Source organism: Apteryx mantelli, chromosome 3 (assembly GCF_036417845.1).
Source record: "Apteryx mantelli isolate bAptMan1 chromosome 3, bAptMan1.hap1, whole genome shotgun sequence".
Lineage (NCBI taxonomy): Eukaryota > Metazoa > Chordata > Aves > Apterygiformes > Apterygidae > Apteryx > Apteryx mantelli.
Genome location: NC_089980.1, coordinates 44,363,700 through 44,387,423, shown reverse-complemented (window position 1 = coordinate 44,387,423; position 23,724 = coordinate 44,363,700). Strand labels below are relative to the sequence as shown.

The 23,724-nt window shown below is 49.6% G+C and overlaps 1 protein-coding gene across 1 annotated transcript in view; it reads left to right on the top strand.

The window, feature by feature from the left end:
• Nucleotides 1-23,724, top strand: part of TMEM63B (transmembrane protein 63B) — a 60,357-nt gene that overhangs the window by 16,489 nt on the left and 20,144 nt on the right. The window contains exons 2-3 of the mRNA XM_067293216.1: nt 20,170-20,367; nt 21,097-21,176. Coding sequence (XP_067149317.1) covers nt 20,191-20,367; nt 21,097-21,176 — 257 coding nt within the window. The 5' untranslated portion in view covers nt 20,170-20,190. The remainder of the gene's footprint in view (nt 1-20,169; nt 20,368-21,096; nt 21,177-23,724) is intronic.

Sequence of the window (23,724 nt, the reverse complement as noted above, 5' to 3'; positions counted from 1 at the left end):
AGGGAGGCGGGACTGGAGTGAGCATCTGGGGTCATATTTCCACCAGCTTGTCAGAGGAACGCCAACTGGCAGGGTTACAGTCCCCCCACAGGAGATGGGCACTGCTCGAAGAAACACTATCAAAGCATTTTAGCAACCAACAGCCCTGCATGGAGCTGCTGGAAGAGGGTCACAGGAGCTGCCGGGAGGCTTTTTGGAGACCTTATGTTAAGCCTGTTTTTCAACACCTGCTGACACTCCATGATTCCAAAGCCTGGAGTATGCTAAAAGGGACACTGGCTCTCTTGTGTGGTGGATCTAATCAATATTGTTCTTGCCCTTTCATGGGAAGATCTATCCAGAGCTTAAGAATCTGATTTAAAAAGTGCTGAGCATGCTCTCAACTCTGGTTGCATTGGAAAGGGAGCTGCAGGTGATCAGCTACTTTGTAGCATCCAGCCCTAAGTAACTCTCCCACAGTCTCCTGATCTTCCCATAACAGGAGAAAGAGCATGAGCAGCCTGGAGCTCCTGAACCCCTTGACTTATCTAGTCCTCTGCTTCCAATGAGTGAGCCCTCTGTGTTGGTAAACAGAGTGTTATAAATAGGCAACTGATGCTATATCGGGAGGAGTTTTGTATGCTGTTGAGCACAGGTGTGGTGGGACCTGGGCCTAGAAGCTGCAAGCTAGTCTGTCATGTTGTCAGGCATGTGGAGGTGATCCCTCAGGAAAGGGTCTGCTGTGGGCATGGCTGGGAAGCTGCCTAAGTGCTAGCCCTTCTTCACCTGGCCCTGGAGGGGCATCCACAGGCTTCCAGTGCTAGCAACATAAATGGGAGCAAGGAAAGGCATTAGAAGAGGAGCCTTGAAAACGACTAGGATTCGGGAGGAAGGAATGAAATGCACATAGCTGTTTTTGGCTACAGTTATCCATGAAGGACCATAGGTACTTTCCATAGAGACAAAGACACTGCAACTAGCAGTAGTGGGGTAAAACTTAAGGCTGAATACCTGTCAGCTTCCTTCTGTTGAAATAGTCCCTGACTCCCTGACTAGGGAAAGGCATGCACACCAGCATCCAGGTGAGACTCTTAAAAACACGCAGACAACTCCCATGGGCTGCTTTGCTTTGCCCTCTGGGAAGCCAGGTGAAAGACACCATGCATACATCCATTGGCATGTGTCATTTTCAGAGCAAACGCTAAACCTAAAACATGGCTTGGGCTATGGATTTCTGAGGGCCTGCAATAAGCCAGAGTCAGCTGAAGGATGCTTGCATGACATGGAGCCCAGCAAAACTCCTTGCACCAGGGTTGATCTTGGACCTAGTATTGGCTGGCACTTCTAAAAGGACCTGTCCCCCTGCCATCTGAACCCAGCAGTCAGTTCCCAGCAGCGATGCACAGTGGCTGGCACCACAGCCTCAGTGGAGGCCTTATTTCCGTGCTTCAGGATTCCTCAGAGGCTTTGATTGGGATGCCACTTAGATGGCGTAAGAGGAAGGCAGGCTGCCAGGGTGAAATTCCAGCCCTCCTGCTTGCTTACAGGGTTGTGGCAAGATTACAGTGACAGGCCTCAAGCATAAACAAATGGGCAGGTTGGCAGCAGTGGGACCAGCTGTGTAGAAAAGGTTGGAGGAGGTGTTACCTTCCTGCATCCTTGTACTTTTCCATTTGAGAACATGGAGGAGCTAAATATAGCCGGGAGCAGGGAAGGTTTGCTCTGAAGGCTCCAGTCCTGCTAATGTCTGGACGTATTCCTCTCGCTCAGACTAACCTTTCTTTCCCCTTTGCTTAAGGCAGCTGTGTTCAGAGTGGACTGCTCCCCACTCCATCCAGGGGTGGTCTCTGCCCTGCCACTGGCCCCAACTCCAGGGAGCCACCTCCTGTGCTGTGAGTGTTGCCTGAGATGAGGCCACACGTGCCACTCCTTCCTCCTCCTCTGGGCTCCTGCAGTGGTGAGGGAGATGGATGGTGGAGGAAAGGGAAAACCATTTCTTCTCTGGAGCCTGGCTTAAGAGTTCTCGCTTAAGAAATGGCTGTGACCTCTGCTGTCCATCCCAGGTTGTGGAGGGTGAGGAGGGGATGTCCCTGTCAGGGGTTGGCTCTGTACAGCACAGAGGGGATGGCATGTGGCTGTGATCAGAGGAGGAGCTGTGCGTTGGCATATCTGGGATATACCACCTGCTAGGATGATGTTTAGCAGGGGACCTATGACTTTACCTCCTCTTCCTCTATAAAATAGGAGGGAGTGACTGGTAACTAATGCCAGAAAGGCCATGTAGGATGTGCTGACAGAATGGAGCCCTGGGCATTTGGTTTTCTGTTCTGTTAGGCCAGTAATGGGCACAGAAGGGAGCACAGGGGAGTGCCTAGGAGTCAAATGAGCAGCTAGGGTTATGGAGAAGCCACTGAGCTCTCTGGAGCGTGGCAATGGCTTTCAAAGAGCAAGCAGAGTCTGAAAGCTCTCACAGTTTGATGATTGGAGAGTTTGCTCAGTTTGCTCCCTAAATGAGCAGCATTGTCTGGCATTAATCCGTGTTGTCCAGGTTCTGTTTTAAGCCAGGTAAACCTAATGCTGCCTAGCACTTTGTGTGGAGTATTGAGCTAGCACCTCTGAGCTGATTGGGATGCTTTGGAAGAGCTAAGCAAAAGACATTCTAGGAACAGACTGACCCAGTGTGTGAGATGAGGTGGTATGGCTGTGCTTTCTCCATTGATAAAAAGCAAATTGTCCTGGTTAAGAGATTCTGACCTTATCTCCTGCTTGCAGCACATGTCCTTCTGTGCCATGATCTGAAAAAGCAGATGTTAGGAAACCTCTTTTCCAACACATAATGGAGCTTGCCATTGCACTTGGCAGCTGTGGGTCACCTTCCCTGGTGAGAATACAAGAGGCTTTCTAGGTGATATGGCTGTTTGGTGAAGTTCTGAGATACTCAAATGCTTTATGCAGGAGACCTTTTCAAAATACCCCGTAACAGTGACGAGACACAAAGGCCATGTTTGTTGTGTGGTGGTGTTTGCCAAGAGCCAGATAAGCCTTGACACTAGTACTGATGATCTGCAGCAAGTCTGGCAACAAGGCTCGAGTGTGTGTCCCAGTATGCCCAAACAAGAGAGCTAGAATGTTTGAATGTGTGTTGATGTAAACAGGAAAAGTGGGAGTTCATCATATAACAATTGATGCTTGTTAAACTATCGCGTTTATAAAAAAATAGCTTCCCCCCCTCCCCCCTTCTGCTCTAGACAATTTGGACATTAGTGGAAGCAGCCATGCTGGAAGGAAGGAAATGGGGAATGAGAGGACAAGCTGGGATGTCAGGGCATGGGGTTTTACACATTTGGCCATGATGGGACAGAAAGAGGGCTCTTCAGCCTCTCAGGCTGTGAATACGAAGGAGTTCCAGAGCAAGGAGACAATACCTTTCTCTCTGTGGTTCTGACTGTATCCATGCTTGGGGTTTTTGGCATAACATTGCCAGAAAGATACTGAGCGAAGGGACTTTGGAGGGCAGCCATGAAAACAATCAGAGGCTGAAAAGGTGTGCTTGAAAAAATGACAGATGTGCAGAGCTTGACTTCAGGAGAGCAGAGACACAAGTGTGTGAGATGTCTCCTGACAGCAAGGGATTGAAGAATGAGGAGGGGGAGCAGTGTTTTGGGAGGGGTCACCAGGAATGGGAGTTATGAAATTAAGAAACAAAAACAGGAGAAAGGACATGCTTTGAGAGTCTGCTGGAGCCATTTCCCCATGAAGAGAAGGAAGCTTTCCAGTCTAGGATCATTGTTTAACCACTCAATATAAAATGTACCACGGGAACCTATTATTCATCACCACAGAGAAGTTCTGGTTAGGCTACTTGATCTTTGCTGCCTCTGCTCTGAGATGGTCAGCTGAGGCGGAGCTGATAGTACACTTAAAGTGTTCAGAGAATGGGCCTGGAAAACATTTGGTGCTTGATGCAGGGAAGGCAGAGAACAGTGCTCGAGCCTGTCCCTTTTTAGGCAAACACTTTAATTTAGCCATATACTTAAGACCTGATGACTTCAATGAGAGCATTTCAAGATAAGTATGTACTTAGGAGCTTTTTAGAGCAGAGGTGATTTCTTTTGCATGAAGATCCTTGAATGACTATCTTAACAAGCACTAGTCCATACCACTGCCAAAGCTAGATTTCCATTGGGAGAAATATTAAGCAGTAACCCCATCTGAGTTATTAATTAGTAATTAATATCTCAAAATGCCATAGTCTACTAATAGTTTTTTTATAGTCTTGGTCCTGTGATATGTCTGAGAAGGCTGGGCACACTTCTCTCCTACAGTGAAAATTCTGGAGGAATTTCTTGCTCTTCTATGTCATGATATATTGCAGGCCTCAGCCACAGCTTTGGCAGGTGAGTTACCATTTCATGTAATACATGTGGTGTATTACCGTGACATGACATGTTACCATGACACACCAGATCCAGAAATGAGATATGGACCACTATATTTACCCTCTTTGGTGTGTGAACCAGCGAAGAACAGATTTGCTGTCTGAAAGGGCTCCTGGTTGTCTTTGGGGTCCACTCTTTATTTGGCTACTCTTTATTTGGGTGTACTGCCCCTTCTGCCCACCTCTGTGATGCTGTGCTTCAGATCTGTCCATACAGCCAGATGCCACTTCCACTTGAGGGAAACAGCCAGGGTGTGTGTGTGTGGTTGGTGTTTGTTTGTTTGTGGGTTTTTTTGTGGGGTGGTTTTGTGTTTTTTGTGGTGGAAGCCTACAGCACACCTTCCTGCATCCTGCCAGTGTTGTACAGCATGCTGTATCCACGTACAGGAGAGGGTTAGGGTCATGGGTACTGAGTAACTTTTGCACTCCAGAGCTTTATGCAAGGACAGAGGCACAGGGTCAGAACTGAGATTGCCCCAGACTTGGGTTTGCATCCCAGCTATCAGTGCAGTCATGCTGTTTCCTTTCGGCATTAGAAGTCTGTAGAAGCAGAGAATATGAGGGAGCTTTTTGGGAGGGAATGGTGAAATCTGAAAACATAGTCAAATAAGTGGTGGGGTTTTGGCTCCCATTTACATGTAAGCATCAGGTTCAAGCTCTGTTAGTGGGTATTTGCTCCTTAGGCCTTGTGCTAGGAGCGCCCAGAAATTCACTGTGATTTGGTCAGGGTGTTGCTTTGAGTTCTGTTGTCCCTTCCCACCTGCTCCTTTCCCCAGGCCTTAAAGTAGATGTTCAGAGCGATGAACAGGTTGAGCGTGGCAGAAGAGGCAGCGGGAGCAGTGCAGTTCTTCTGAGCGTGGTCCCTCTTGGGGCTGTGTCTGCAAATAAGTGGGGAACTGTCTGACTGGAGTTGCATTCTGTTTAGGGCAGCGCTTTCCATGGGAAGCAGCTTCCAGGTGCCCAGGCTGTCTTATGACAGCTCCAAGCATGATGCTTCGATACTCTTGGGCTTAGCACTGGTGTTTTCCAAGGACAAGACTGACTCAAGCCCATGGAAAGCACTTGCTGCTGTTCTCCTTTTGAGATAGCAGCCTGGTGGAGCAGAGCCCAGTGTGTGCTCCAGTCACCTGGCATCCCCTCCCTGGAAGGCACAATCTGAGGTGCTGCCAGATGCCTGGTATCCACTGTTCTGTGCAATGCTGACCCATGTGGGGTGGAGAGGCAGAAGGGCTCTTCCTAACTTCACCTCTGGCAACCCTTGGCACACAGTATTTGATGTGCTCAGTGTTTCTTCTGGTGTGATCTCAAAGCCATCTTCTTCAAGTCGAGTTGGGACCTCAGTGTTCCTCATAGGTTAGAGCCCACTGCTCACCCTGGTTTCAGCCTGGGACTGCAGGCAAGAGAAGCCCAGGTTACCAACTGCCAGTCTTTGCCAAATTTTCATGGGTTTGATATTTGCTCTTGTGGAGCTGTGCTCCACAGGTAAGCACAGCGACTCAGAGTGGCTTTGCCCAATTATAAGTGCTATTTCTTTGTTTATCCTAACAATGAAATGGAAGTCCGGTTGACCTGAAACTTGTATTGCTGCGTCTTGCCTAAAATTCAGTGCCCTCCTTCAACTCTAAGCAGCCACTTTATCTTGCACACCTTTATCTGCACGTCTGGGAGCCAGGCTGCTTGCCTTGAAGTACCACTTCTGTGTTCCTGGTCTTGACTGAATGCTGTCATCTCTGTGCGTAGAGCCAGACCGATGCTTTGTTCCTTGCGTTCCCAAGCCAGGCCCAGCTCCTCTTGCCAAGCGCTGCAGGGTGGAGAGAGACCACTGAAAAGAACAGCCCAGTCAGCATCTCTCAAGTGCTGGTGGCTGGCACAGGGCCTGAAGTCCCCAGCCTAGTGCATGCAAGTAATCTTGCATGATATAGACCCTTGCCTCGGCAGTCAAAGATAAGCAGATCTACCCTGAAAACTCCTCAAATAATAATAATGAGGTATTCCAGCCTCAGACTTCCCAGCAGGCAAAAGATATTGGGGAGCAATTCCCTATCTGTAGTGCTATTGAGCATTGTCAGGACTAACAGTCTGCAGAAAAGGGAGGGAGCGTCTCTGCTCTGATACCCCATGCAGGGTCCAGCAGTTCTGTCTGTAGCAGTGTGGATGAGGGCTTGAGAACAGGGGCAGTCTCAAGGCTGTTTGATGTCCCTCTCGCTCAGCTATGACCTTCATTATTTATTCAGTTCCTCGCAGAGCTCAAACTTGTTATCTTGCAGCACATGCCCATGGGCTGTGCAACTTCTCTCGCTCTCCATCTTCCGTGTTAGAGTGGAGTAGCTGCTGGTGTGGAGTACATGAGGGAAATGGTCCACTCTAAAGTCATGTTTTTTCCAGCACAACAGTATCCTAGCTTGGACATCCTTGCACTTGAGGTTGCCCTCCTGCTCTTGGTTGTACCAGCAGGTTGTGTCAGCCCTTGTGCTGTGCTGCAAGTTGGGCAGCACTGTTGCTGCTGGAGCTCTGGCTCCTCTTAGTCTTTCCCCAGCTGCCGCAGGGTGCCGGTTCATAGATGCTCCTCTGCAACTGTCCTGGCTTGTTGGCTGCTTCCTGACCTCTGGCTGAGAGAACCCTTTGCTGATGTCGGCTGCCCTTCAGAAACAATTGACTACTTTCCTCCTCCTGCTTTGGCTGCTGAACCTCCTCTCGGGAGTCATCGAGAGAGCTGGACTCTATACTTCAGGGCTGTGGTTATGTTGACCTTTTATCTGTTTCTTGCCTGTGTCACAGGTACTTTGTAGACTGACCCTGCAAGGCAAACACTGCTCTACAGGCACACTAAGGAAGGTGAAGAAAAGGTGTGAACATCCCCTGCCTGCAAACTGCAAATACTTGGAGCTGCAGACTGCTTGTCTATATCTAAGGGCCTTAGAAAGGGATTTGCCTGTTTGTTATGGGAAAGGTGCAGGTGTCAGGTTTTGAAGTAGCTGTTCTCACTGACTTGGAGAAATAGCTTCTGTGGCAGGTCATGCAGTGTCCTGGCTGCTTACCCCTGCAGTTAGCTGCACCTCAGAGCCCACAGATTTCCCTCCCAGCTTCCTCTTTCTCCTTCCCATGTGCTTCCTGCTGGTGGAGCAAGTGTGAGGCAGGAGTGCTGACCTCTGTGTGAACAGGGAGCCCTTCCCTGCTAGTGCCAAACTTCCTCACCTCCTGATATGGGGGGGGGGGGGGGGGGGGAGGGTTTTCTCTTCACTGCTAAGTGTCATTTCCAGGGATGATGATGTAAGCAGCCTGCATGCCCCTTTTGCCATGGTTCTTGAATTGATGCGGGGTTTCAATTTTCTTGAGTCTCTGTGGAGCAGCTGCTAAAAAGCATGGTTATGAAGCTTTTCTGCAGTACCATCCAAGAGATGCTTCCCCAGCCCTGCACTGAGTGTTGTCAGTGCTTAGAACAGGAGGGCAGGGTGAGAGGGAAGCTTATCTCCCACTGACCTCTCTGAGCTGCTTGCGTCCTGCAGAGTGGGGATGCTCCCAGGGCTGATGCAATAGGATATCTCTCCAGCTCCTGCAGAGGAACCAGCTGCAGAGCCCTGAGAGGTGGCTTTGACAACTCTGAGAGAGGTTCCCTGACACTGCTTGGTGATTTACATCACCAAGGATTTCCTTAGTGGGAAGTGCTGAGAAGTGTATAGGTAAGGGTTTATAGTCCTGCCCAGTGTATTTGAGGGCTGTGCTTCAAGAAGGTAAAGATTCTTGTCATGCAGACATGAGGAGGAGGAAACAGTCAATGTGACCTTGAGAGAATAACTCAAAAACCTGGTTTCATGAGCAAGATTCTGCATTCAAGAAGAAAAGTTGGGTGGAGATGAGAATACACAGACTGTGAAAGCTGGTAGGGGACAGATATGAAGCATGAGGCAAGGCAAATATGTTAATACCCCTGTATGCACAAGAGGATTAAGACTGGACATAAACAAGAAGCTCTAAAATGAGATTAGCTTTCTGCTAAACAAGGGGAAAAGGGATGAAAGCTGGGAGAGGTGCAAAGCTCCTCCTTAAAATGTGTGTCTGTGTAAAACTGACAAGATGGTGTTTGGTCACTTAAGAAATGGAGAGAAACATGAAAAATTCAGAGCAATTAAAGGTCATCAGGAAGGATTGGTTCATGTTTCAGCCAAGCCAGCTGTGACGCACCTGAACAGTTCTTTACAATACTCAAAAGCTGAAGTGGTATTTGTGTAGTAAAGATCCTGTATAGTCACTCTTGATGAATGAATGAAGTATGGGAGAGCCAACCTGGGGTAGACCCTTGTGCAAATAATGTAAGCACAGGTGATAAGCATGCAAGAGGGAACTAAGAAGGCAATCCCCTGAGGAGCAGCGCATAAGCTATTAGGATCCATAAACCAGAAGCTGAAAACCACTGGTGTTGGGAGATGGTGGAGTCTCCATCTGTGGGGTTGGCAAACATCTATCAAGAATGGGTAGAAGTGCTACTGCTGGGGTGTTGGGTGATAGATGAGGAGGCCCTGTTTTCTGGGACTTATTCATATAACCAGAGCACTGAAGAGTTCACAACTAGGGCTTAGTTGTGAGGTGGCCACTGCTCCACAGAATCTACAATGTGAAATCCAGTACCTCATTAGTCTCACCACTAAACTTAAGTGATATAACAAATGAAAGATAAATATCAGCGTATGCTTACAGGATACAAGGGAAGCCAAGCAGTAAGCACTATTTGTTTACAAGCTATAAAATACAGGCTGGCAGACAAACTTGATTGCTTTCTGATAGATTTGCAGCCTGAGAGCTTGAAGGGAATGTGACAGGTAGGTATATTTGGAACTAAAGTGTTTGATTTGGTGACTCATGAAATCTTGCACTCAAAATTTAATGCAAATCAGGTTGGCTGTGACACTGCCATGCAGACTGAGAGCTGACTGACAGATCCCGCATGGAAAATTAGTGAATAGTTTGGACTTTGTCTTGATGGTGAAGGAAGAGACAGACCCTTGCTGCAGACAGGATGGGACGTGTGGATGGGACTCCGGGAGTGTCAAGGTAGAGTTGAGGCTCTAGTGTTTGCCACAAGGCAAGCAAGATGAGGGCAGCTGGGACTGGGGACAGCCCTGACACCTCATAAATGGTCTAGCAATGCCAAATGCCAGGTCTGCCTTGGTTCCTTGGGGTGGGATAGTGACTACAAGGCCTGTTTTGTTATCCAAGCCTACCTTCCTAGTAGCAAAGCCATAGCATGGTGTTGCATGGGTGCTGCTGTGCTATACCACCTCCCTGGGAGATACTGTCAGTGATTCCCTGATGACCGGGCAGGGACATCCGCCCTTTGCCGAGGGCTGCTAAACCAACAGTTGTTGCAAACACCCAGGAGTACCAAATCCAGAGGGACATGGAAACTTGAGTTGGAGGACAGCAATGTGTAAAACAGGAGGGAAACCCAGAGCAGCAGAGAGACTGAAGGGCTGTTAGGCTGACGGCAGACTGGTTGGCTGTGAGATGATGGAGCACAAATCGTGGCATGCCGGCGTTTCAAGCCATGGTACAGCGCTGGTGCAGCCTTTCTTGGCATGGTGCCTGATGTTCAGGGCACCATGTGACTAGACAGTGTTAGTGACAGGTTGGAGGGAGTTCCTGCAAAAAGGAATAAACAAGACCTAGTTGTCTGGAGCTAAATCCATACTGCCTGGCAAGACAATGGTTTCCAGTGGGTGAAGGCAGTCTGAAGGGCTTTGCTGATGCTCAGAGGCAAGGTTTTGTAGACGACTATCCTGGGTGGTCAGGACATCTTGAAAGGGACAGAGAGTCATGAAATTAAAAGCTCTCCTGATCCTAATGAAAGTTATCATCCAAAATCTCCTCTCTGCATTGAAAATCATGGCTGAGAAAATAGGCTCCAAGGAAAGAGAGGGATTAATTAGTGTGGTCTGGGGAGGACTATCAGGATGAAGTTGTAGAAGGAAAATGATCGGGTTTCACCTGAAACTTGAAGATCTCCCTCAGGCTGAAATTCCCTAGCCTGAAGAGTGAAATTTTCTTTTTTTTTTTTTTTTTTTCTCCTCTCCAGGGGAAGGAGTTCTTCAAACATCCCTGGTCATGTCCTTGAAACAAAGGAACAGTCTAGTACTGAGCTCCAGAAAGTAAGCAAGGATCTCTGAAATGTCCGTGTCCCTTTAGGATCACCCTCCAGCAGGTTCAGGACAAAGTACAAGGATGAGTTTCCCTCCTCTTTTTGGGTGGGGAAATCATGCTTCCTTCTCACTTTGCTGATGAGTTCTATAGATCTTGGTTGCCTTTAGGAGAAAATCAAACCCAGGTTCATTGCAGAGCCAAATGCTCCCTGCTGTTACAATCTGTTTCTATCCCTGCCAGGCACTATCCCAGTGCAGATGAGTCACCTGCATGGTTGGCTTTGCTTACAGCTCTTACAGCTGTACTGTGAGCAGGACCAGGGGTTCCTAAGCAGCGAGACATATACCACTAGCGATATGCAAACCACTGCAAAGCAGTGCACAGAGCAGCAGCACAGAGCCAGGAGCTGGCCATGGCAGTTACAGTACCTGCCAACACTGGTGCTGATGGTGGGAACTGGTACTCAAAAAAAAAAAAAAAAAAAAGTTTGCGCTTTGCTAATAGATATCTGAGGCCTGATGCAAAGCCAGCTGGAAAGACTTTGGACCCAGGACAAGGATGCATTTAATTTTTGCTTTGAAGAATTTGAGCCTGCCTGATCAAAGCTGTGGATCAGTGTCTGCAAGAAGAGACTGCTTGATTGGCTTATACAAGAGATGAAGCATGCAGGGAAGTTTGTATGTAGGCTGGAGGGATGCAGAGGAGACAGAGAGGTGTGGACCTTTGCTGGGTCCTCCTTCTTAATTAATACTGAACTAATCCCTCTTGAATGTTCTTTAGTGCTTTGTCCAGGCTTGCTTAAAGTGCATTTTCTGCTTGTTGCTTTTTCTCTGGGCCTGCAGACTGTGTTCCTCCTCACTGCACTGAGCACATCAGCACTTCTCAGGCCTTCAGCTGCCCAAAAACTGTGCCAGGTTTGAGGTATGGCACAGGACAGCCTTTCCACTGCTCTGCCTGCAGCTAGAATGCTATTTGCTACTTTTCTTTGCTGCTGTACTGTGTGAGAGGCTTTGTGCTAATTCATAAGCCTTCTCCTTCTCATCGTTTGTAAGGCTTTTCACCAGGTGCTGAGAGGGTTGGACTGATCTTTCCTTGGACTGTTCTTGCTTCAAGCAGTTTGCACTGTACAGAGCTCTGCTGAACTAGATGGTGCAGGTTGGTGAGTGAAAAGGCGCCCTCAACCCTAGGTGCCAGCTGCTGCATTTTGACAATGGTGCAGTTGGTTGGGTGACCCAAGGCTTGGTGTTCATAGCCAGCTGGAGAGAGGGGGGAGTTGTGTGATGGCATCGTTAGCCAGTGAAGGGCTGAGCTTGGGTCTCTGTTGGTGCATGCTGGACCACTGCATGAGCATGTGGTTCACCACCAGGCCTGATGTGCAGAAGAAATAGGATGGGCAGCTGCCGTATTGCATGCCTCCAGGGTCTTCTGAGTGAATCTGAGCAGTGTAGGACTGGGGAAGCCATGTCAGTCTGGGCATGTTTATGCTTTCCAGGCATTGTGTGCTGCCTAGTGCTTTGGCACACAGGCAGAGAGCATATCGGGAGCAGTGGCTTTTCTTCACAGATCTCTGAGAGCTGAAACCCTCCTCCCAAGAGAGTCCCTGGCTCCCCAGTGCAGGCAAGTCTGTACTGTCCTGGCAGTCAGGGACTCAGGCACAAACTCCTTGGCTGAGCCCAACAGGAGGTGCGTGGTGTCACAGCGTGGATCACCCACGGCACTTGGGAGACCATGTGGGTGCCAGATCATGAGAGGAAGCAGGTCTCCAAGGTATAACCTATGCTCCTGGCACCCTCTGGGGCAGATAACCGAACTGCACCTCATCTCCCTGAGCATTGTGTCCTAAAGGTCTCTCAGGTTTTGGTTTTCTGATCTTGAAATCTACAGTATCTTAACCCACAGTCCTGCTGGTATCTAGCTGTCTCCATCTCCCCCAGCCTGTCATGAGAATGTCACATTTCAGTAAACACATAAGGTTCTACGAGAGCACGATCTCATTTTTCTAATTACAGATGTGTTTAATAAAGTTTACCGATGAGAAAATAAATGAATGCTTACATCTTTCTGGCTGCTTTTGCAGGCATATGCTTTATTGCTTTATATTTTCTCTCTAAGCATTTCTCGGACCACTTTCTCATGTCTGACTGACATCAGTGGTGTGGCTGGAGGAACACAGCTAGACACTTGCCTGTGTCAATGCCTCTGTACGTGTAACCCAGCTGTCCAGCTCCTGCATTATTTCTGCCTGAGTCCCAGCTGAGGGTTTTTTTTTTTCTCTCTTCCTTCTCCCCCCCCTCCTTTTTTTTCTGCTCCTCTTGCCAGAGGTTTGGCAGAGGATGCAAATGTTGAGTGTGAGGGGCAGAGACTCCAGGATGAGCTGCTGAGGAGAATGGGAAATGCTCCATTTGGGAGAGCCTAGATTGCTAATTTTATTGCATGCCTAGGCTGTGCTCTGCCACAGAGGAGTTCAGCGTGGGGTGGGCAGTCTCCATGACAAGCAGCTCATTGTCCACTGCCCTGTAAGAGTCCGTCTGGTCTCTGCCTGATGTCAGTCCCCCTGCCTAGAATGCAAAATGACTCTGTGAACATCTTGATGAGCTTTCTCTCCCCCAGCTCTTCACAACTGTGTCTCAGACTGCAAGGGCCAAGGAATTCATCCAGGCTTTCCCATCCCTCCCCCTGCCTCCCTTTTGCTTTCCCTTTGCAGAGCTGCATAGCATTTCAATGCGTGTACAGGAGCTTGGAGACTTACTTGGCTTCAGAGCAGGTGCTCGTCCTTGCCTTCCTGTGGGCAGGAAGGAGGAAAACCAGTTGACTGCGCTTCACCTGCACGCGAAGGATGAAGGCAAGGAGAGGAGCTATGCTCCATCTGCCAAGACCTTTTCTCCCCGCTGCCGCCCTCTCAGGGGAGCACACAGGCACCTTGAAAGGGATAGTTCCCAAGGCTGTGTTTTTGCAGGGCTGCTCAGAAGGCAGGACTTAGCGCTGGAGGCTGCATCGCAGTGTTTGTTTCCCTCTGTCCACCCAGTTACAATGTTCTTTAGTGTGCCTCGCTGAAAGGCTCAGCAAATAGTAAGTGCCCTGCAGGATATGTCTTAGCAGCTTCTGCTTGGAAGTGCCACCAGCAATGCTTGTGATGTTTCCTGCTCTGAGCAGGAGACCCTGAGGTGACTAATGTCAGCAGTAACTGGCATACATATTCATGGAGTATGTTCTAGGCCTGTTGGCCTGGCCTGTAGCCTGCCAGGGAATATCTCTGTTCTTGATGTGTGGATAGAAATTTGGGGTAGTGTGAACAGGCTAGTTGTGCTAGGAACATAGAGGCTTCTGGTGCAGAGCAGGCTTCCCTTGGGGATGGGGGGAAATAAGGGGAACTCTGCTCCTCCCTTCCTCCTGCTGCTTGTAGAAAGGGGGATGGTGTTTGATATTGCTGAATAAGAGCTTAAGATGCCTTTTGGCAAGTATTTCTGCATCGTTCTTGCTGTTTAGTGGAAGTCGGCATTAAATGTGCAGAAGAGGAAGGCTCCGGGGCTTGGGTGGGACCTGGTTCAATGTCCTGCTCTGTTACTCCTTCCTTGGGAACCTACAGTCTGTGTGCTGCAGTGGGAACCCATGCTTGAGGTCAGTGAAGGACTTGGATGCCAGTGGCTAGTTCCCCCCACCCTGGCCTTGTGACAGCTTTCCACTAACTGTGCCCTGGGTCTTGATGAGCAGGAACCTGAGCTGACATTAGCGTCCCAGGGCAGGCAGAGGTGCGCTCCCCTGCCCTAGAGCCCACAAGCAGGAGAGCACAAGCCAGGCTCCTTTGCCTGTGTTCCTGTCCTGGAACAGCACAGCCTGCATGATCGCAGGCAACTCCTGCTTCCAGGGAACTCTCTTAAGAGAGCCATTGCTGCGTGGATGTAAGGAAGCAGCCAGGTTCCTTCTCCAGAGCCAGGCAAAGCGACTCCCAGTGGGATCTGGACAGAAAACTTTGCAAAGCCCTATTAACTGTCCCCATTCTGGTTGCTTTTTCTGTCCTCATGCTATCTTTGCTGGAGAGTGATGGCAATGTATGTGGTATTAAGTTTATCTCTATAGATGACTGTCTTGCTTGAAGCCTCATTCAGCCAATTCCAGCACTTGCAACCAGAGCAAAATGGAGCATCTCCCCAAGACCTCTAGTGTTTTATCCTCCCTGTTCTTCCCTGGCTCTTTTTGCTCCACAGGATGGGCTGGATGCCCCTCCTTTCCAGCCCACCCTGAGGCTACACAGGGGAGGATTTCTAATACTAGAACCAGGCTCTTCTTCTTGCTGTGGCATGCTTCACAGGCTGACAGACCTTCCCGAGAAGGCACAGGGGCCTCTTTGGGGACAGTCAGGGCATCAGGTGTGTGCTTGGGGCAGGAGGTGGTTGTTGCTGGAAAAGTCCCCTTGTCCCTTGTGGATCGACAGAGGACACTTCTTTCCCTTAAGTAGGAAGTGTGCAGCTAAGCCACAACACTGTATTCACTGCAAGCACTTCCTTTCCTCCTTGGCCTTTTGCTTAAAACACTGCATCCAGACCTCAGCTTCCTCCAGGACCAGTCCTGCTCCTCATGTGTTTTACAGTGTGTTTTTCCCCTTGATGTGTGCATTGCCCTGGTAACATCCACTTGAAGCATGAGGAGCAGGGAGGGAAGATCCCTTGAAGCAGCTGTTTGAGACCAAGGCATCAGCTGAGCATAAGGACCAGGGTAGTTCGAGGTCCATGGAATGCACTCTGCCCTTCTGGAGGAAAGCAAGGGAGGTAACCATGACGCAAGCAGAGCTGCTCGCTGCCTGGTGGAACTGGTCCCTCTTGAGTCAGGGCCTGTATGCGGGTTAATGGGGTAGCAGCTCTGTGATGGGCTTGCCGTGTCTATGCCAATTTTCCAGTCACAGCTGCCAGGAGCATCATGCCAGAGCTGACCTCTTTTCTCATGGAGGGATCAGAGCCAGCGGCATAGGTCAGGGGGAGGCTCTGCTTCCTCCGCCCAGCTTCCTCGTTCTCTCAGCCTCATCATCAAGGCACTCGGGCTGCTGCAGCAGGCTACAAGGGCAAGACAGTACCTGTACACACATCGTTGGGAGGCGTTCTCCCTGCCCACGGAGACTTAGGATCGAGTCCGGCCCTGAGCAATGTAGGCTGGGTGCATACAGCATGGTGTGGAGGGACAGTGGTGGATGTGTCCTGAGAGATTGGTATGATATGGACTGTATTGTGGGGGGTGCATACTCTGGAGCTGGCTGGTCCCCAAGTGGGCAGGCTCTCAGAGCTGTTGGCTGCTGCAGTTATGCGTCTGGCTGTGAACTGTATATCCTGCAGACATGAAGGCTAGCCTGCTGGGAAGGGTGCCTTCTGGGAAAGGCTGCTGGCACCCTTGGCCTGTGAAGAAGGGCAGGGGTTTCCTTGCTCCACCTAGGTGAGAAGGCTTTGGCCTCCTCCGTGGGACTGGTGTGAGGAGCTGTAGCACCAGGAAGGCCTGCAGCTGTGGTGTGTTGTTCTCCCCCCTCACAAGGGGAGAGAGCCATGTCCAGGGCCTCAGGTCTCTAAACCGTCTCTTTCCCTCTGGACTGTGGAAGACAGCAAGGTACTGAGGCCTGCAACTTCCATTTGGCTAAAGCCAACTGGTTTAACTCTTTCTTTGCTGGGTTAGCAACCTTTGAAGATGGGGAAACTGCAAGTGCATGTAGTAGGGACAGAAACAGGATGAAGTGCTGTGATGGCACCACAAGAGGACAGTGGGGATTGATGCCAGAAAGCAGGGGATGGACTGGAAAGGACTGGTGACAAATCTTTCCAAAACCCAGAGCTCCCCTATCTGAACTGGCTAGTTCATCTTCCCAAAAGGGTAGTTTGTTCACTGATGAGAAGACACTGGGAACCTGATATTTGTTGTTATGCTTCCTCCTTATACGTTCCTCTAGGAAACTCAGCTCAGACTCTCCAAGTGACCCTAGTGTTCAGCTGCAGTTCAGGCACAGCAGTCCTTGTCTAGCTAGGACAGAGAGACCAGCTAGCATCCTGCTGAGTTGATAGGCTCCTGGGGAAGGTCTTTGGATGAAGAATACTGACTAAGCACTATTGATCAAACCTGCAGAGATAGTCACCAAGCTTTTCCTTAGTTCCCGAATTCCTGCTGTAACCCTGCAAGAGGCTGGGCACCTTGGTGTGTCTGACCCAAAGTGATGCTACAGACAACAGATTTTTTTTCTAGCCTGCTGCTGGGTGTGCGTCTGGAGGTTGGCGGAGCTGGGAGGGAGAGGGAAGAAATGTTCCTGTTATCCTTGCAAACTCTCCAGGCTGTTCCACATGCCTGTAGCAGCCATAGTTCCATGTGGAGCCCCTTGTGCCCACCATCGGGCAGGAGGTTGCATGCCCTAAGGATGGTGCTAACTGACTCTGTGCTCAGGTGGCTGGGCAGTAAGACACAGTGACTGGCCCAATGAAAAGGTAGTATATGTCTTGAGTGTATGCTACAGCTTTTCCATTACTAGGTGTTCTGGCCAGGTTACTGGAGAGGTTAGAGAAGCTTATCTCCAGTCCCTTCCAGTCCATCCTCTGGGCTTTAGAAAGATCACATCTTTGAGACTCTCTCTGTGAAATGTGGTTTAAATTGCCCATAGTTTGTTTTGAACTCAGTGTTTGTTTTGAACACATAATGATTTGTATAAATAATGATTATCATAGGTTCATGAGCAACGTGATCATATGACCGTCATTTCTTTCAGAAAGACGACTGCTGGAGGGAATATAAAACATACAGTAATGAAGTCAAAGTTTGGTCTTTGCAAAGGAAAATCATACCTCCCTGATCTGTTGCAAGTTTTTCAGTATGTCGGTAGAAGAATAGTTAGTAGGTAGCCAGCTTGTGTAGCTTGTCTGGATGTTCAGAAACCTCTGAAATTCTTCATAAAAGACTGCTAAGAAAACTAGCCATGGGAGCAGATGTGAAGTAGAATCATAGATAAAAAACTGGCTAAGCGTCCAGAAACAAAGTGCAAGAATGAATGAGCAGTTTCCAGTGTAACAAAAGCAAAAGGACAAGGCTGTTTGCTATTAATGATCTGGAAAAGATGATGAGTAATGAGGTACCCCAAATCTGCAAATAACCTGGGGCTGTTTAGGTTTGTCAAGGTGAAGCAACTCCAAAGTGACAAGGTGTAACATTAAGTGACAGGAGGGGAGAAAGAAGTTAGTACTGAGAAATGCAAAGTCAGGTATATTGGAAGGAATGATTTGTTCTTGGACATTGCTAGGTTCCAAATTAGTTATAACTACTCAGTGCAATGTTGTTGCTGAGCAGTTGATGAAGACGCTTCTCCTCAATATGCAGGGATGCAATCGGAGAAGTAGATCATGCTCAGGTGCATGAGGAATAGCATAAAAAGAAATGCTGAGAGCATCAGAATGCTATTCGAGAAGTCAAGGTTATTTCTTTATCCAGGATATCATGTGCAGTTCTGGATACCTTTCCTTAGAGTCGAAAGAGAGCAGACAATATCTGAGGGACAGCAGTGAGAGTGGTTAGCCTGTCTTCCTTTCCTCATTCTTCTATTTTCCTCCAGCCTGTCTTTCTTTCCTTTCATCAGTGCTTTTAAAGAAATTGTCACAGGATATGTTGAAGGCAGGGAAAAGTCCTTTGCGCCACACTGCCTGTATCATACGAAGTGGGGTGTTGACACTGTATCAAGCCAGGAGTCTCCTCTCCCTGACCTGGCAGGAGATGTTACTGTGACTGCTGAGTTTTGCAGTGCTGTTTGGTTGCAGGTTCCCATGAAATTTGTTGTCCTTTCTCCTCCCGCCAGCTTCTCTCAGATTCCCAGCTCACTGCCTCCATCCCTCTCTTGGAGCTTCTGAGTCTCTTGTTAATTCGAATGGGATGAATTATTCTGGTTGGCTCTTTAGTTAGTTCCCAACCACAGTCTCATGGCTTTGCTTTTTTTTTCCTGATTTTTTCACTCTCCTTTCTGTTCCTGGCAGCTGCTCTCTGGCGCTTAACCTGTGATTATCTCTTAGCAGGCTGCTTGGTAGCTTTTCCAAATCAACTGTCCCCCCCCCCCCCCCCTTAATGCTCAGCCCAGCTATTGCTTGTTGTTGTGCCCTTTGTCATCAGTGCTTCAGCTGATTTGTGTTCATGGGTCTGTCTCAGCTGAGCTGGAAAGGATCACTTTCAAGTCAAGCTCTCTAGGACACCGCAGCAAATGTTTTGGTTGTCATTATTGAGACAGCATTGTGTTGTGATGCTGATAAATCTCTGCAGCTAAGCAGGAGATTGCCAGGATACACCAATGAGCTAGAAGGAAGAGCCCTGGACCCTCTCTACTGATGTCCTGATCTAATGTGGGGTTAGAAGAGCAGGGCTGGTGGAAAAGAGCCTCTCTGGGACAAGAGGCCAAAACCAGCACAGGGCAATGGTGGTGGCTTTCTTGTGTTTTGGATGAGTGGCAGCTCTTTTTTGCCTGACCCACCAGAATGGCTTCTCTGGGCTTGGGTAAGCAGCCCCTGAATGTTTCCCAGAGGTGATGCTGTGCCATCCAGCCATTTTGTGTGGTATGCCATGAACTGGATAATGAAGGGTTTGGGGTGGTGCGTGCTATATAAGAGGAGTTGTTCAGGGGTCTGAAGCCCAGGTCTAGAGCCTTCATATCTGTTGTTGCCTCTCTCTTCAGCAGCTGAGGGGATTTTCTCTCTCCTGTTCCACAAAGCAATTGTTGTTTTGCTGCTGATTTGTCCTTTCTAGACCATCCCAGTGATGCTTGATTTGTATTTGATCATTGCTAGCATGGTCTCCTCTGTTTCACATGGAGCTGCTCTGCACAGAAGGAAAAACTCCCCATCCCTAAGATGTGAAGTGACTGTACTGGCTGCAGCCCAGCTGGGTCTCTTGTACCATTTTGGGGAGAGTGCCAGAATAAAAATTGTTGACTGGCTAAATAGTAGAACCTAAGCTCCTCTTTGTCCTCTGTGTGGTTGCACCTGAATGCATCCACGCCAGAGGAAGGAAAGAAAACAAGCAGGGGGTGGGACCAGCCTCTGACGGGGGCTCTGGGAGGTTGGGGCTGAGTCCTGCAATGAGCAGAGCATGGTGATTCAGCCTAATAAAGCTAATGACACACAGCCAAGCAAAGGAAATTGTGGGATCATGATGCAGCAACTGTCCCACAGCAGTTTGTTTTCATCATCCAGCCATGACTTAACACCCCCCCACACACCTATTCTTTCCTTCCTGCCAACTAAATGTTCTTGCTGCGAAGGGAAAGGGGGCCTGAGACACCAAGCTCTCAGGAACAGCAGGAATCCATGAGAAAGAGGCACACCTAAGTGGCTTTGAGGGTAGGAGAGCAAGCAAAGGAGATTTGGGACTCTGCATAGTGGGTCCAGCTATTGAAGCACCTATAGGCTCTTTGAGCACCTCCCAGACTCAGCAGGCTTCTTCAGAGAGACACTTGTTCTTGGATGCAGGTACCCAGTGAGATCCTGCTGCACAGGAGAGCCTGGAGATGGCAGATTAGGTTGGTCCCTCAAGCTGCTGTGCTGATATCTCCAAGCTCTAACCAGGCTACAGCCCCGTGCAGCTGGTGTGCATCTAACCTGGCCTTTCTCTCTCTTCCCCAGGAAGACGATGAAGTTGTAGAAATGCTTCCCTACGTGATTGCCACCCTGGGCTCAGCAGGGACCACCTGCAAAGCCTCCACCTGCAACAACAGCACCAAGGATTACTGCTACAGTGCCCGCATTCGCAGCACTGTGCTGCAGGGGCTGCCCTTTGGCGGGGTGCCCACCGTCTTAGCCCTTGACTTCATGTGCTTTCTTGTAAGTCTCCCTACCACTGCATTGGTGCCTTCTCCCCTACCATTCCTGCCATGCTAGAGAAAAGAAGGCAGATATGGGCAGAGGGAGAACTCGGGGGTTACGTGCTTGGCTCAGCAAGGTAATTAATCATGAAGGAAGGACTGTGGTCTAGTGTTTACAGTTGGGGGTCCCAGACTCCATTCCTGACTTTGCCACTGGCTGGCTCTGTGGCCCTCACCATGTCCCTTAGCCACTCTGGGCCTTGACTTTACTCCAGTACTACTGCACAGAGCCCACAGAAAGGAGTTGTGAACTAACTTTCCTGAGGACATGGACTGGGTTAGGTCAGTCCTGCACCCCAGAACTCCAGCTTATGGGGTGAAGCGCCTACAGCTTTACCTACCCAAAGGCTCTGCTGGTTCCTCCTTAGGAGCTGCAGGACAACAGACATTATAGCTGTAATCTCACCTCCTTGAGACCTGAAATTTATGGTGGGCTCCTTTGTTGATCCTGCAGCCATGGTGTGTTGTGTTCTGGACCTCTGCCTCCCACAGCCACCTCCTTCTTCGGCCACCCAAGCGTTCAGACTTTAACATCCACAGGGAACTCGTGCTGCTCCACAGCCTTGGTTTGCTGTTAGCAGAGGAGCCCTGTCCCTTCCTTACCCTGCTGTTCCTGTGGCTCAGCACACATGACAAGCGCAGAGCTGGGCAATGCCTGTCTCATAACTCTACATTCACTCTCTTTCAGGCACTGTTGTTTGTCTTTTCAATTCTGCGTAAAGTTGCTTGGGACTATGGACGTCTGGCCCTGGTGACTGATGCTGACAGGTAAGCTTGGGAGAGGGGCAGAAGGGTGAATGAAGCACAAATGGTACCCTTTCTTACTCAGGAGCAGGATGGACAAACCCCCTTGCATGTGCTGGGGGAGCTGAGGAGGAGAGACAGTCATGCCAGTTGTATCCCTTGAGCTCCTGGAACACAAAAAATACCTCCTTACTGGCTTTTTGTTACAGCATCCTTGCTGTGAGAAGTTCTTGCTGGGTGCAGGAGCTAGAGCTGCAGTATATTGCTTATGGTTCATATAGTGACAGAGGTGTGCAGGGGGCTTTGCAGGGCACAACAGCTCCTTCCCTGGAGAGGCTAAAATGGCCCGAGGAGGAACAGAGGATGAAGGGAAAGGGGGAGAGAGGGAAAGAGGTCACAGGAAAGGCGAGGGCTGCCACAGTAAAGGCTTTCTTAAGCCTCTGAAAGTGTCTTTGTGGCATTGCTGGAAGTAGTTCTTGTTAAGAGCACTTGAAAGCAGTAGGCTGTGTTTCCAGGTGCAGTACTGCTTGTTCACAAAGCTAAGGCAGGAAAGGCAGCAGGCAGGGATGGCTTAGATGCCTGGCCAGCCCTGTGAGCTTGACATGTGTGAGCTCGGGGAGGCTGGAGCAACAACCTGCGCCAATGGTAGTAGTGGCTGAAAAGAGAGTGCAGGTGCCCAGAGTAAATGCGGAGTTCATTGCTACCCCAAGCGAGGTGTGGGCTACCAGGCATTTCTTGCTGGGTGAGTGGCACAGAGGAAGAGCAAACAAACTGCTGGCCTACCCCCACCCTTGCCTGTGGTAAAATGTTTGTGCTGAGCCCAGGAGCGTAATGCAGCAGGACAGTGCTGCGTGGACTGCTCTGTGGCTGGAGGGGCAGAGCAAGGGGCAATGGAAGGGGACGTGTCCGGCAATCTTTTTGTTTCTTTAGTGATGAGTGCGTGTGTAGTTACCGCACATGTTTATCAGGAAGCTAGCCAGCCCCATGGTGAAGCAGGCAGGAGGTGAAGGAGCCGTAGGGGCTGAATGTCTACTTCTGTGCTAATGAAAGTTTAGTTCAAATCCCGAGTGCTGAAGAGTTAGTCTGGTATGTATCCTTTCTGCATACTGTGTTGTGAGCTACTGTATCTTTTGGCAAAAGTCAGAGACCTTTGTGGATGGCAATTCCATGGTGGTATGAAATGTGTGGTAGGCCTTTCAAGAATGCGCCTTACTATTCTTGTTATTGGCAATGGAAAGGCTAAAAGTTATTTTCGTCCAGCGCTGAACAAGGGACTCTCCTTGATTAAGCTAGAGGATTTGTGCAGATAGTCTGCCTTGCTCTGTTTCTATAAGCTTTGGGGATGGTTTGCTGCATGTGCTGTGCTTTGTCATGTGCTGGAGGCAAAGTGTGGCTTAAGGCAGGCTGTGGTTTGTGCGTCTTCCTCTTGGTCAGCTCCACGAGCTCATAACGCCCAAGGGCTTGGATGGGGCTGAACTCTGGCCTGTTCCAGTTCCCTTGGCGATACTGATTCAAACAAGCTGCCTCTGGGCACTCCCTGCACAGCAGTGGAAAGAACAACAGTTGTTTTCTTCAAACACTGAACAAGGAACTCTCTTGGATTAGATACGTAATGTTGCTGTGGCTGCTCTGCCTCTGCTTTCCTGGCTCGGCTGGGGAAATCAGCAAAGCGAGGGCCCTAGGGGAAAGAGAGGAGCAAGAAGAGAGAACAGGCAAATGGAATTTCACTGGGGAGAGCGTAGCTGATCCTCAGGGTTAAGTTATCCTGACCTAGGCATTAGTGGGGAAGATCTGGCTGATAGCCATTGGGTGAGAGATTTTTAGGGTCTGAGAGCAGAGCTGTATCTCTGAACTTGCATCATGACCTGCTGACAGGGAAGGCTGGCACAGCCCTAGGCTGCGTGGTAAGTGTTATCTAAGACCAAAGCATGGACTCTGTCTTCCCCGCTAGTGTTTGTAAATCACAGTGCTCTGAAGCCTGCAGTGTGCCACTCTGGCCTTCAGGGCAGAGAGAGGATTGGCCCCTTCTTGGAGCTGATGCTTGAATGCCTTGGGTGTGAGGGAATGAGAAGCCTCTGCCAGGGAGACATGGGCCTTAGGGGGAAAGGCAGAAGGGTGCCTGCTGTTTGGCTAGGGGAATCTGCTAAGCCCAGGGAGGAGGGCAGCACCACTGGTGCAAACAGGGACACCAGGTCCAGGATCCCAGATAGGAGCTCCTGCTGCTGAGGCTCCTGGGCCCTGGGTATTCCTGCTGCTTGGCCCATCTGCAGGGCAGGATGAGCGTTTCAGGGTGCAGGGGTTTTATCTCATGATGTGTGTGTGTTGGCTGCCCTGGGACAGGGAGGAGAGGGGTGTAAATGGAGCTCAGATGACTGCTGAGAGCTGGAGGGCAGCCTCTGCAGACTGTCCTGCCTGGTCTGGTCCCTCAGGAGCTCCCCATTATGGCTGTGGCATAGACCTGGGCCACCTTCCCGACAAAGCTGGCTTCTCTTGAGCTTGCAGCAAAGAGCACTGTCTACCAATGCAGCCCATGGGCCAGCAGGGGACTTCGGGGGTGTCAGCAGCTCAGGAT